Here is a 15,282-nt window from a genome sequence, read left to right as displayed (position 1 = left end):
GAAGCTTTGAAAACAGGAACAATATCTATTTTGACAATGATTTTTAAAAATAGCTTTTCTTGGCATCCAAGAAAATTATCCTAATGCACCTTGTTGAAAATACACTGTTATTTTTGAAATTGTATTATTTAAAAATAGAGCATAATTTATTTACTTTTCAGTTACCAAGCTCATATATATATATATATATATATATATATATATATATATATATATAACATATATTATATATATATGTAAAATCCCTGTGTTCATATTTTTATTATTTAAAATATATTCTTTTCTCATTCAACACATCCTGACCACAGTTTTTCCTCCCTCTCCTCCTCCCCTACTCTCTCCTTCACTTCCTTTTTTCCCAGATCTAGTCCCTTTCCTTCTCCCTTCAGAAAAGAGCAGGACATCAAAGGACAACAACCAAGCATGACAAAACAGATATAATAAAACAAAGCAACCAACCCAACAGGAGGAAAAGAATTCCAAGAGCAGGCGAGAGTCAAAGACACCCTCACTCCCACAGTTATCAGTCTCGAAAAACTACAAACTAACAACATAACACACATGCACAGGACCTGATACCGATCCCCAGATCCCTAACAACATAACATACAAGCACAGGACCTGATACTGATCCCTGCAGGCCATGTGCTTGCCTCTGCAGTCTCTGGGAGCCCGTATGTGCCCAACTTAACTGATTCAGTGGGCTGTGTGCTCCTGGTGCTCTCCGTGATTTTATTTTATTTTACCAACTAGCTATTGATTCTAACTGATATTATGCTAGGGAATGCCTATCTATTACAAAACTCTCAAAAAATATGATAGGAAGTCGAACTGAACTGTTTACGTCCTGAAGTTAGAGGAGATGGGCAGAGGTCCATGAGCCCCTTTCCATGGCCGCTGTACAGGAGAGGGAAGACCATGAGTTGAGTCTCAATGTGCCTCCGAGGAAAGCAGCTTGCATATGCTAAAATCTAGACGTCACATAATTGGTATTCACTGACTTCCATATTTTAAAGGCCCAGAGGTAAGAGAAATATGCAGCTAGAATTAACAGTCATTGGTAGCTTACACTGGTTTTAAGGCCAAGTCTCTGAGACACTTCTACATGAAACTGTGTTGCAGCCTCTTTCCTTCTGGCCTAAATTTTTAAACAGTGATACTGCTTGTTCCGAGTCATAAATATGATGAATTTGTCCACTTTCTAATCTTGAACGTTGGATAAATGGTTCTGCTTAAATTCTTATGCTGCTTTTGTCTCAAAGCAAATGTCCCAGCGTTGTCTCTTATCCAATGTCTTGCCTCGCAAATACAACTTAAAATTAAAATAATTCTAGGCCCAGCCTGACCCAAATACCCTCTTCTCCTCTACTGCTCAAATAACTTTATTAAATCTGTACATTTCTTTTATAAAGCAACCTTTTTGTCATCTTTATTCTTTTCAATTTTTTTTAATAATAGAGGGTAAGATTTCTAAACAGATGCAAAATTATACATACGCAGAAATTTTATTTCTGTTTGATGGTGACAGGTAAGTTCTTGACTTCTGAACCCATTGGTCATGACGCTGACATAAGTCACCCTGGAGTAGCCAGGCCCGTGTGGCTTTATTAGTTCTTTTCAACCTGTCTAAGTGCCTATTTTTCCTTTGCTGATAGGCAAGAAAAACTCTATTCTCCTGCAGAAGTTCCAGAAGGATCTGAATACTGGTGTTTTCAACAACCAGGAGAATGAGATCCTGAAGCAGATTGTGAAGCATGACCGAGAGATGGTACAAGCTATCCCTCCAATCAACTATCCTCAAATGACAGCCCTGAATTGCACATCTTCGACCACCACTCCAACTTCCCGCATGAGGACACAGTCTCCGCCAGTCTATACTGCAACCAGCTTATCTCACAGCAACCTGCACTCACCCAGTCCCAGCACACAGACGCCCCAACCCTCAGCCATCCTTTCACCCTGCTCCTATACCACAGCAGTCTGCAGTCCTCCTATACAGAGCCCTCTGGCCACGCGAACTTTCCATTATGCCTCTCCCACTGCATCTCAGTTATCACTCATGCAGCAGCCTCAGCAGCAGCTACAGCAGTCCCAGGTACAGCAGACTCAGCTGCAGCCTCAGCAGCAGCCTCAGCAGCAGCAGCAGCAACAGCAGCAGCAACAGCAGCAGCAGCAACAACAACAGCAACAACAACAGCCACAGACACCTGGTAGCTCCACACCGAAAAATGAAGTACACAAGAGCACGCAAGCTCTTCATAACACCAACCTGACTAGAGAAGTCAGGCCCCTCTCAGCCTCGCAGCCTTCGCTGCCCCATGAGGTTTCCACTATGATCTCCAGACCTCATCCCACTGTGGGCGAGTCCCTGGCCTCCATCCCTCAACCCGTGGCAGCAGTCCACAGCACTGGCCTTCAGGCAGGGAGCAGGAGCACGGTGCCACAACGTGTCACCTTGTTCCGACAGATGTCCTCGGGAGCCATCCCCCCCAACCGAGGAGTGCCTCCAGCACCCCCGCCACCAGCAGCTGTGCAGAGAGAGTCTCCCTCAGTCTTAAACACAGACCCAGATGCAGAAAAACCACGTTTTGCTTCGAATTTATGATTCTTGCTGATTGTCAAAGCAGAAAAGAAATACTCTAATAAACAGAATATTCTCAGATATTATTTTATTCTATCTCACGATAGATCCCTATAGCCTACTCTGAAAAGATATTTTAGAACCTCTGGCCTACATGCAAATGTTAAAAACATATATACATATATAATTAAATATATATATATATATTTAAATGCCCAAAAGAAGTTCAAAAGACTTGTATAACATTCAGTGTTACATGTCTTCCTTTCTTTAAAACCATTAAAAGATTTAACATGTTGTTGTAAGATCATTAATTTCTAATCTTTTACTTAATTCCTTTGATATATATGTTTCTCCCTTTTATGAAGAGTTCTTAGAGTCAATGGAAACAAAACTCTGATTTTTAAAAAAGGCAACTCCAATTAGTTTCCGCAAAGCACCAATCAAAGCTTTCTTTTATTAGCTGTGCCTCTGCATCTAGGTTGTTAATTATGCGGGATTCAATAAACAAATCCCAGTTTATAGCTCTAAATCGTATTTTGGTGCTTTAAATTTTGAGTTAGGTGAAGGAACACACTACACGCTCAGCCACCCTAGAAGACTACCATCGCCACTGTTGAGGCTTCCTCTAACCTCTAACACGTTCACTGATTTTCTTTTTGAGAAAGGTGAGGAGTTATTTGTCTTCATGTGTTACTGGACCTTTACCAAGACTCAGTCAATGTTAGCTGTAAATAACTTTTCCAATCTAAATAAAAGTAACTCTTCTGTGTTGTATAAAGGTAAAAGTCACTGTTTAAGAATTTAGTTTTATTGCTTCACTTCAAAAGTTAGAGTTTTAACGTTCACAAAACGTAAGAATTGTGACAACTGTTCAAATGTAATGCAATGGCTTGAGACCTACAATATCATTTTTAACCTGCAATATTTTATGCAAAAATTGTATGCTTGAACCTACAAATTGCTTGTATTACACCAAAAATCATTACTTTTATTCCTTCTTGACATAATCAAGCATCTGAACCTAGTCCTGGCATGCTTTTGGGGGGGCAAAAAAAAAAGTAGATTCAAACCAATTATTGTAAGAAAAGGCTTACAGTATTTCTCACTTCTAGAAGAGTATAACTATTCATTAATCGCCTCTCTTAAAATTCTTAAAAGGCTGACTTGGATCTCTGACTTAACTCTAGAAGTGAGGTTTTCACTTTCATTTAATATTGTTGCTGTTCTTATTATTTAAACAATTATTTGCAAATCACAGCTTGTTTTTGGAGTTAAATGTGTTCCGTGTCTTCATGTTAGTTGGTAGTTTATTGTGATGTTAATGTGAAGAAATAAATATATATCATCACAACTGTTTGGAAATACACCCTTTGCCCTTTGTATATTGTAACTAAGCAGTTAGTAAATCTTAAGGCATGTGGTAACCTACATAGTCCTTAGATAGACAGGAGGTTTGTTCTTTCAAATGTGCTGAAACTTATATGGACTTGGTGACAGGAAGCAGGGGCGGAGTTGAGCTGTCCAAAAGCATTGTCTGTTTGTTCACTTGTTTCCTTAATTCTTTCTGTGGGCACCATGATGCCTCTTCTAGAGACGTCCCTTAGCAATCATGTGTCTTTATTGCACCTCACACATGTGGCAGATAAGTGGAACACAACAGCAAGGTTTCTAGTGCCTGAGTTCTATAAATAACTCAAGAGAGTGGCCTGACATGGAGGTCTTTGACATTACAGGCACAGATGATCTATTTAAGAACTTAAAGAGAATACATTTTATTGGGACAGGGCCTCCAGATAGCCTTGAGGACCAAGAACAAAAGCAGAAGCAAGAGGTTTAAAGTGGAGCTACATTGCCTTTATGGATCTAATACATATGAAACCAAAATGAGTTGTTACACTCAATTGCTAATAGACCTTACCTTGTGTGAAACAATCAACAATGTTAGGCAATGTGATGTTATTTATTACTGGCATGCTGGCAACCAATGACCGCCTGTTGGGAATGGTGTAAGAGAGAGAACGTTCAGCCTACCTAGAATCTGTGGAAAAGTTGCAAGACCTTTCACATATCAGTACAAAACTCTTTTATTTTATTAAACTATAAAAATCAGCCTCTTGTTAAGATCATGCACTAGTCCTTTAAATTATTAAAGGTTTACATTTGGCAGAATTAATGCATTTGGTAGTAAAATATTTTTATATATCAAGTTTTTTTGAGCACTATTGGAAAACATCAGCAAAATTGAATTGCATGGTCATTCAGTGCAACCATAAAATTTTTATTCACTTTGTACTTGATGGACAAAGAACACTAAGGTTTATATGTTAAAGTAACAAAATGATACAGGGTATATTATATACACATATGTATGAATGTATCTATATATATTTAGATTAAGGAGAAAATGATTGACATTCCTGTAATATAAAGGTACAGTGCTAGGTGGAACTTGACCTTTTTTCTCTGTACATAGTTAAACTCAAGTATAGAGTTTTAATCTGTACAGAAAGAACTGTATTATGGTCTTTTGCTGCTGAGGAAATAGGGCAATAGCTGATACTTTCCACTGTATGACCAGGGAAGACTTAGAGTATTTCTTTTGTCTTTGCTCAAAGCCATACATATATAAATATATATTAAAATTATTAATAAATCCAAAAGAAAATAAACCAAATTATGAATATTTTATTTTGTTGTTGAACTCTAATCAAATGTTTAACTCATTGAGGAATACAGATTTGCTTGTCTTTCTGTCTTTGTATAAGCTCCAAAAATATTTGTTTTTGAAAATCACTATACAATTGTTATAGATGTTCTACAAGTACAAAATGAACATAATTTAAATAGAATATAGATTTCCCAGTCATCTCTTTGTTTTAATTTTTCATATAGTAAAATTTGGTTATTTTATTCTCTACCCCATGTCTCTTTAGTATGTGCTGTTTCTCCAGTTTCAAAACATATTATTGGATATGGGGATGGTTTTAATTTATGTGCATGACTTGTTTTCTCTGGGCTCTTCAAAGGCCTCTGAAGAGATTTATCACAATGAGGATAAATAGTGAAGCGGTCTTAAACACAAGGAGGATAACATGTGATATTTCAATTGGTTGTCCTCCTCAAACACACAGCCTGCCTCCAGGTCTCTGTGACCTCTCCATAAGTTAATGGTTACCAAGTGGATGTCATTCCACTTTTAAAGGTTGGTTATTCTACCATTTACACACTTAAATGAACATGGTATTTTAAGGGCACTACAAAAAAAAAAAAACAGTCACTATTCTAATAATTCCTACAGTATGTGAACAATTTAAACAATATGATTAATTTCAACTTTTAGGTACATTATACTAAAATCAGAATTACTTATGATTCAAAATACAAATCACCTTGATTCCTTTTCAGGATTATTGTGTAAAATACCTCCATATATTTTTATGACTTAAGTTTTTTATTTGGTAATTTTACTATAATTGCTCCTTGGGATCTTACCTTCCTTATTTTTATAATATTAAACTAGATGACTAAGATTTTTCTCACTTTTTATCTTCTCCATCCTTGTAGAGCTTGTATCATGCCATGCAAGTGTGGGATATGTTTTTGATGCTGTTGTTGTTGCTGCTGCTGCAGTTGTTGTTGTTAATATTCACTAACCATAACAAAAATTTACTACATGATAGGTATGTCTACATAAATATTCATAAGTCTGTGCCATAAGAAAAAATTTATGCCTAGACTATAATCAAATATTGAGCTATACTGAATCCTGAATAGTCAAAAAATTGTCATGAAACATGCAGTTGAACATGTGGACCAATTATGACGTAATTTTTACCTTTATTCAAAATAATTCCTAAAATATTTTCAAAATCATATTGGAGATTTTCTTTCAAAGATTTTTTTTTATCAATTTAAGGGTGATTTGCAGTTGCTATAACCACTTGAAAATAGTGACTTCCTAAAGCAGCTTTATTTTATTTTAATAAATGGCACATTTTTATTCTTTTCTCATATATTATATCCTGATACAATTTCCCCAACCTCCCCTTCCCCTCAGCCTCTTCCCTCCCCCACCACCACTCTCTTCCAGATCCCCACACCTCTCCTTCAGAAAAGATCAACATTTTTACTGTGTGTGTTGCTAACTTAATGAAAAGGTCATTTTGGCCTTGGTCACATGTTTAGCTTTAAGGTATAAACAGCATAAGCTTCTTCATATAGTAAAAAAAAAAAAAAAAAAAAAAAAAAAAATCTGGTTAAATAATAAATCTACCACCACAAAAGATCCCCTTGTTCTAGCTCAAAGGATATGTCAGTGATATTTGCTCTGTTGCTTTACGCTTTATGCAGCTCTCTTGATGAAATGTCATTACTACCTTTTCTTCATATTGAAATGGTCTCTCTGACACATGGTGATAAAGAGTGAAGATAATTTCCAAACAAAACTGAAATGAGATGAATGGTATATTTGTTCCATGTACAAATTTTGATTTCCCAGATAACTCAAAGCAAGACAAATGGTGTTTTGTAATATCAAAATTAGTGTGATAGCCATAACCCAAGTATTCCACCTTAAATTAAGACAGGACCCAACCCTACCATCGAATGAGCATCCCTCTCCATCTCACTGTAATCCTAACCCAGCTTCCTTAGTCAAGGGAGGGTGCGTAGTAACAAATAAAGACTTGAAAGACTTTGTGGAAAAAAAGCCTTGTCAAGACTGACCCATCATAAGACTTGTTAAAGATGATATTATAAAAGAAAATGTGTGAATATCTTTTAATTTATGTCTGAGATACTTGTGGTAGAAAAATTGAAATTTGAAGAAAGCATCTATATGCAGTGGTGAATGAAACTTGCTACTAAAATATGAATGTTTGCCAGAATACTGGTGATTGGTAGTATTCACATCTTATTGAAGCTAAAATGTATTATAGGTCAAAGAAAATGCATTTGAAAGGGTAAGATTGGATTTAAACCCTGCTAAGGAGCCATTTTTGTTACTAAGCCAAAAGTTTTATAATTTTATACTTTAATCTTAATTTTGTAGAGCAATTAAAGATTACATGATGAAATTTATGTTTTGCTAATGTGAAAGAAATAAAACTAATTTGTGACAGAGTAAGAACTAAAGCTATCTGTTTCCTCACACTACTTGTGAGGAGACTGGGTCTGAAGAAAGACCCTGTGTTTGCCAAAGAGTGGGGATAAGTTTGGAAGACCAAAAATTTATCAGCTGTGCATATAAAAACAGTACAGAGTAAAGGACAAGCACACAAAGAACTAAGAATAAAAAGGAATTAAAATATATGACAGGAAAATGATGTAGATTCAAAGGAAGTTAGTTTCTCAGAGCTAACTGGTAGTATCCTGTTCCACCAACATAGTTGACAATGTTTAATCAAACATAGCAATTCTGTGGTGATATTTTATTTCTAGTATATCATAAATGATCATTCAACTGAATGAGAATTGGCTCTTTATTAATCTGTATTTATAATTATTCTTATAACATATGAGTAGACAATGTTACTGGACACACCTACAAAAATTAGTGCATACAGCAGTTCTTCAAAAGGCAGGACCACTTGTGTTCCTATTAGATTTATTAAAAAGACTCAGAGTTACCTATATTTCTTTTCCTTTTATTTGTTAATTTGTTTTTAACAATGTATTTATTTTTAATTTATCTACATTTGTATTTTGCTTACATGTGTCTGTAAAAGTACGAGATCCCCTGAAATTGGAATTACAGACAGTTTTAAGCTGCCATGTGGGTGTTGGGGATTGAATCCTGATCCTTTAGAAGAGCATCTGGTGCTCTTAACCATTGAGCCATCTCTCTAGCCCCTACTCATATTTTTTAAGTAGAACTAGCCGGCTTTTGCCAAAACAGAAGTCAAAATTCTATCATATTAAAAGGAGGTTTCTTTAAAGAAAAATTATATTTGTAGAGGCAAACTTATTTTCCTAAAACTTTATTTTTTGTTTCCATTTAAATTGTGGCAAACCTTTCAGAAATGGGAGATAATTTTGAAGGAAGTAATTGCATAATTCATTTGAAAGATCCAAAACCAATTTGCCCAATGTATGGTGTCATTTATTTTTAGCAATTTATGTGATGAAGGCATTTGTTCCTATGTATTTAAAAGTAAACATTGCTTGCTGAACTCCTGTAAGTTATACTGCCAATGTCGTATACAAAATTCTAAAGAAAACATGCACTTATGAATTAGTGAAAGTATGATATTCTGATATATAAATTTAAGTATTGAACCTAGTAAGATTAAATAGCATTTTTTATAGACAAAATATTCACACAGCAAAAGTTGCATATGTTTCCCATATATCTCTATTGCAAAGTTCCAATATATATATTAATGATATTGGCTCACAGATAAAAGTATGGAAAGGTGCAGCCATAGTGTTCCTCAGAATAATCATAAGATGCTAGGCACATCCCCAAAACAACATCAATCAAAATCTTTTTGCCTTCCCAATCAACAACAGCCTTCAGGGTCAATTCTAAGTTAATATAACTATTCAAAATGGTGATTTATCTCTTCTTGGCAACAGCAATCTCATTTTGGGAGTTAGCCAAAATTAATTTCAAGCCATAGTTCCTCAGTTTGGTAAATGGTCAGGTTAGAGCCATGTGCATAGCTCATATGCTGTCCCTAAAGGTCTACAGATGATCTGAAAGCATAAACATATACAGTTTCAGAGTCTGCCTATGGAGAATGAAAGCAGTGTGGATTTTACATTAAAAGAGTAAGTGGCAGCCAGACTTAAAATATAAAATACTTTTAGTTTCTGAGAGGCAGAAATAACCATGCTTCAGTACTGATGTTGCACATATTTTTAATGGGATGAATGCTTACATAAGACACTGTTTTTATGAGTAAATGGTGTTGACTTTTGATTGCTTAGAGGAACTCCTTAGATGGATAATGGCAAAAAGTGGGTTATCTTTATACTAGCCTTTCTCAAAAGTGTGCAAGTAAAAACCTATTACATTATTTTATCATGCTCTATGCTAAAAACGAATGGTGACCATTATTATTATTACCTGCCTCTCCGTGTTATATTAAACTTGACAGGGCTTCTAGTAAGATGACAAAGAAGGCAATATGGAGGGAAGGTGAGAGGAGAAGGGAAGTAAGGGAATTTTGCCGAACAATATTGCTTTTTTAGTTAGTTGATTATAGATTGTTAACTTCAGCGTAAATCTGAATGTCAACTGGATGTGGGAAAATGCCCAGTAGAAATATTGACCTGCCAGAAAACCTCTCAAGTATTTTATTAGAAATGTTGGTCACTTCGCAAGTCATGAGTGTAATAAAAAGATTTCAGGCATTAGTTCAAAATAGTCATTTTTTTTTTCCTTTAGGTCAGTGGTTCTCAACCTTTGGGTCATGACCCCTTTGAAGGGTCGAACCACCCTTTCACAATAGCCATCTGAGACCATCAGAAAAAAAAGATATGTACACTATAATTCACAACAGAAGAAAAATTACAGTTATGAAGTACCAATGGAAATAATTTTATGGTTGAGAATCACTATAACATGAGGATCCATATAAATGGGCTGCAGCATTAGGAAGGTTGGGAGCCACTGCTTTAGACTGTAACATATTATAATCAATCATTCAATTGACTTCAGTTGACAAGTCTCCTCAAAAAGTGAGGTTATGTCTGTTAAACCGGAAGCAGCTGAAAAACCCATCCAGAGGATTTCCTATTCATCACTTCTACACACCATGTTTATATAAAAATATTCTTATAATAACAAAAATTATATAGCTTCTGGCTGGAAAAGTTCTAATGTTTTCAATGGCATTATATGTAAAAAATTAATAATCCATTAAAAGCTTTACAGTCTTGCTACGAATAAGTATACTCTGGGTGCAGAAAATTTGTATGTATTCCATTAGCTCTTCATGTTATATATGAAAACAGGAAAAGAAAGAGACACTGGCCACCTGCTAGAAAGAGAAAGACTGCGCATTTCAGTTCTCCATCTGTATTTTTAATGTATAGTTTTCTTTAATTTCCTTCCAGCCAGGCCACGAATTGATATATAACTCACAAACAATATCTATAGGCCTCAAGTTCCAAAGTAAACAGATTCAGAACATGCGAAATATAAACGGCAGAAGCCATCTAACTCAGATCCATGAAAGAGGGAGATTGACACAGATGAATAACAGGTGTAGATCTGAGGGCGTCATTCAGCATTTATTTCTGTCATGTTCTGTATACAGTGATTGTTCTAAAGACAAATAGAAACATAGCACTGACCTAGATAGGAAGAGTGCTTCAAATTATTTGAGAAGAAGGTTTTTAATTGTGTGGGGACTCACAGCTATCATCACTCAACCTCACACACCTTTCTGATTTTCCTCCAGTATATTTTTACAGTTTATTTCCTCCCTGTAGGCCTTTCTCCCTAGCCTGGTCCATAATTGTCTCGTATATTATAAAATTGTTTTGTATATTAAAGGAAACTACTCAAATAGTCAAGTGCTTTGTTTAAAATATACCCCCCAAATATCTTGGTACTTTAAGTCAAGATAGCCATCCTAAATCAAATCATTAAATATGAATAAATTAAAAAGAAATAGAATGAGTTATTATGAAATTGGTAGAAGCAGAAAGTGTAGACTTCAAGGTTGAACTTCAACCTCTCAGAAATTAAGGAAATTTGGAAAAAAAATTTGGGGAAAACAAGATCCATGTATATATCAGTTGTTGTTAATGACATCACCAAAAATCCTAAGCACCAAATTTCAAGAACAATGTGGCTACTTGGGAAAGGACAGTGTTGAGAGAATACAGATTGGACATAGGCTAAAAATGTGCCCTGTGTATTGAAAATAAAAATACCCACAAACAAACAAGCAAACACAGAGGCAAAGCTACCAGCAGGAAAAGAATGAAGTGTTAAAGAAAAAGGTCTTCTGATAAACAAATGCATGGGCAGTCTCTGAAGTGCCATGATGATAGGGTTTCCCACCATCACATGTGATACCAGAGCTCACATAAAACTGAATTTCAAAGGTGTATCCCCTCTCCTACACTTACAACAGTGAGCTTCTTTCCTGACTGTCAACTCACAAGTGTTAATCATTTTTCATTCCCATTATGATCAGTACCACTCTTCACAAAAAGAGTGTCAACTTTAGAAGTTCCATCCTTAGACGGTGGGAGTGTCTATGGGAATAGCATGACAAAGATTTGTCCAGCATAACAAAGAATTGCCTCACAGTATATATGCAATAATTTTTTAGTTACTTTAAGGTTCTTTTTGCTCTACTGATTAGTTATCATTTCAGAAGAAAGAACCATGATAAAATCTCCCCCATATAAATAAGACTGAGAACTACCATCATCAGTACTGATGGGCAAAGGAATTTCTTTCTATAACTCTCTTACTGATGAAGCTTTCATTGTTTTTTCTTTCCTTTACATTTCTTCCTTCTTTCTTTCTTTCTTTCTTTCCTCCTCCCACATTCTCTATTTCCACCTTTCTTGTTTTCTATACATTTTTATATTTATTTTTGTATCACCTCACTAACCTGGCTGTTCTAGAATTCATTGTATAGGCCAAGAACTTGTGGAGATCGTCTTGCCGCCTGACTGTTTGGATTATAGGTGCATGCCACCATAACTGACTGAAAGTCTAGTTTCTCTAAGACAGCACATTACACAATAAAAAGGATTTGACTTAGAGGAAATAAGGTGACTAACAGAAAAACCAAGGGGAAAACTCAGATTAATTTGACAACATCAAATTGGACTGACTGTATTTTCCACAGGTTTCTTAAGACCAGATTCATAAAATCTGAATATAATTATTGAGAATTATATTTGGCAGCATGGATCTTATTGAACAGATTTTCCTAATTAATGAAGCCTATATATTTCTATTAGGTACTGGATGCTTAGCCAGAGGTGTTCAAATGGTAATATCTGAAGAATATCTAGTGATTCATTTAGATGTATTGTTACTTTTATGTTGTTTGTAAGTTCTGTTATTTAGCCACTCTGTTTTCCTTTGCTTATGTCAACTTTATATATATATATATTCAAACCAGGCTATTATTTTGGCTCCTTGTTTAGGTGTCCTTTAACTAATAAAATTCAATCCTTGAATAGTGAAATGTGTCGCCAAGAAATACCCTAGGTATTGTGAATATGATTATGATTTTAAAAATAAAGATTTGGGGCTAGAGTAATGACTCAGTGGTTAAGAGCATTTACTGTTCTTGTAGTGGACCTGGGTTAAGTTTTTACTCTCACACAGTGACTCACAACTGCTTGTTACTCCACTTCCAAGAAATCCAGGAATCTAATGTCTTTATGTGTTCACCAAAGGTACCAGGAGCACATGGTATACATACATGCAGAAACAAAAACACATGCACAAAATTAAAAATATATAAATCTTTCCTTTTTAATTTTTACAAAAACAAATGGTTGTGCCCTACAAAGTTTATGTCTTTTAAAAAAGAAATAGATGACAAACAAATCAGTAAAAGCATAGATTAACATGAATAAAGCATCAGAGAAAAGGGGTGCAGGGGAGTACCAAGGAGTGCCCAAGAATAAGGGCTGGGAGGAGATCCTATTTTCAGTACCATGGTCAAGCATGATTCCTAAGAGAGAAAAAAGTGAACAATAACCAATGGCCACAGACACGCAGGCTGTTTAATAGTTCTATGTCTTTCTGTACCTTACTACCGAGATTGTGACACATGGATTAACAGCATTAGAATCATTCAAGAGTTGGTATTAATAGCAGGATCCTAGACCTGATGCCACAAAGGCAGGGAATGTGCTTTCTAGCACAGTCCTGGAGAATTAACATGCATTTTACTATGGAGATGCACGCACATGGTAAAGTCCTAGAAGAGGAAAATAAACTTTCATGTAAATTGATATATCTGGGAATGGCACATCACAATTAAAAAATCCTGGCCACACAGGAAGTTACAGTAAGGTGGTCTTAGATAAATGTACAGATCCTGAAGGTCATGGCCAGTTTTACATGTCATTATTTTACCCTAGGCCATGCAGTATTTGCTTTAACTTGCAGTCCTTTCCACAGCCTGCCTCCTGGCACTTCTATGGGAGCAGAAAAGAACAACGGTTATGTTAAAATTTCCTCATTTTAACTGTCTTGCTATCACAGCCTTCAATGTTTTCAATCTACATAATCTGATATATTATCTTTCCTGGTACTGTTTAATGTTAACAACTACACACTATCACTGTAAAAAAATAAGTTGTCCAATGTTCTGTAAAGGCTTCTATTTCCCCATTAAATCTATGCACTTGCAGTGTTTTGAAAGTCTGGCTATAGTGATTGGCTCTATTATCTACACTTTTCTGTGGGTGTGTTCTAATTACAAACTTATGGAGTAGCTCAGTTTTCTTTATTTTATGTGTGTGTATTTACGTGTGTGTGTGTGTGTGTGTTGTATACATGGATGTACATCTGTGTGCAGGTGTGCATACCCATAATACCTACACAGACCAGGGGTCAACATCTGATGTCTCTCTATAGCTCTCCACCTTGTTTTTTAAACAGGGTTTCTCATCAAACCTAGAGGTATGCTTCTCTCTGATGCCCAGCACAGAGTTTTAGGCTTGCACTACAGACCCTTATATGATTTCTTGGGACCTGACTCAGATAATCATAATTGTACATCAATCATTTTACACTGATTTATCACCATAGCACCTCCATAAATCAGTTTATGTGGTGTGTGTGTGTGTGTGTGTGTGTGTGTGTGTGTGTGTGTGTATGAAAGAGAGAGAAAGACACACAAACAGACAGAGACTGACAGATGGATGGACAGCCACAGACAACAGTAGCAGATGGAATCAGAGATGGAGATACAGGGAGATGTTTGAGTATGTGTGTGCATGTGCATATCTGATCAAGCACTTATGCAACTGTATATGTGTGGTTAGAGTACAAACTGGGGTATTGGTCCCTGACTTTCCTTTTCATTTGGATTGAAGTCTCTCCTCTGCTGCATACATGAGATGAGCTGGTCACTGTGGCTTCTAGAGACTCTTTGCCTGCCTCTCATTTCCCATAGAGCACTGGAATTGCAGACTCTCCTATGCATCCCATTTTCGCTTGGATTTTGGAGGTCTTGACACGAGCTATCCAATTTGTGCAACAAGATATTTTTGCCCATAAACCCATCACTAGCTTTCTTTACGAAGAGAGAGACAGAGACAGAGAGAGAGAGAGAGAGAGACAGACAGACAGACAGAGATACATAGAGAGAGAGCCACAGAGAGACAGAGACAGACAGACAGACACACAGAGAAAGATAGATTGTGCACAAGAAAGACAGTACAGTTAGACGCACTGACCGCTCGTGCAGAGGACATAATTGTATTGACAGCACCTATGACTTAGGGCAGCTCTCAGTCATCTGTCAGTCTAGCTTCAGGGAGCAGCTGCATGCACAACCACATAGCTCTACACAGGCTCACACATTTACACAATTAAAGGTAAAAAAAATAATTTTTAAAAGGAGACTGGTATATAACTTCTATCTTACAGAGGGTGGACATTGGAGTTCTGTAATGGAAATCTTACAAAATGTTTTACTCCAATGCTTGGCCTACATTCAACAATTTATATGCAACAAGTGAAAATTTTCTGAGTCATGACA

At 36.0% G+C, this 15,282-nt stretch overlaps 1 protein-coding gene across 1 annotated transcript in view; it reads left to right on the top strand.

Moving 5' to 3' along the window:
• Hcn1 (hyperpolarization activated cyclic nucleotide gated potassium channel 1) overlaps positions 1–13,926 on the top strand; it is a 347,574-nt gene extending 333,648 nt beyond the window's left edge. The window contains exon 8 of the mRNA XM_034523345.2: positions 1,656–13,926. Within this exon, the coding sequence (XP_034379236.1) occupies positions 1,656–2,605 (950 nt within the window). The 3' untranslated portion in view covers positions 2,606–13,926. The remainder of the gene's footprint in view (positions 1–1,655) is intronic.
• Positions 13,927–15,282: the final 1,356 nt, after the last annotated feature.

This window comes from Arvicanthis niloticus, chromosome 19, assembly GCF_011762505.2.
Source record: "Arvicanthis niloticus isolate mArvNil1 chromosome 19, mArvNil1.pat.X, whole genome shotgun sequence".
Lineage (NCBI taxonomy): Eukaryota > Metazoa > Chordata > Mammalia > Rodentia > Muridae > Arvicanthis > Arvicanthis niloticus.
This window is presented reverse-complemented; position numbering and strand designations above follow the sequence as displayed.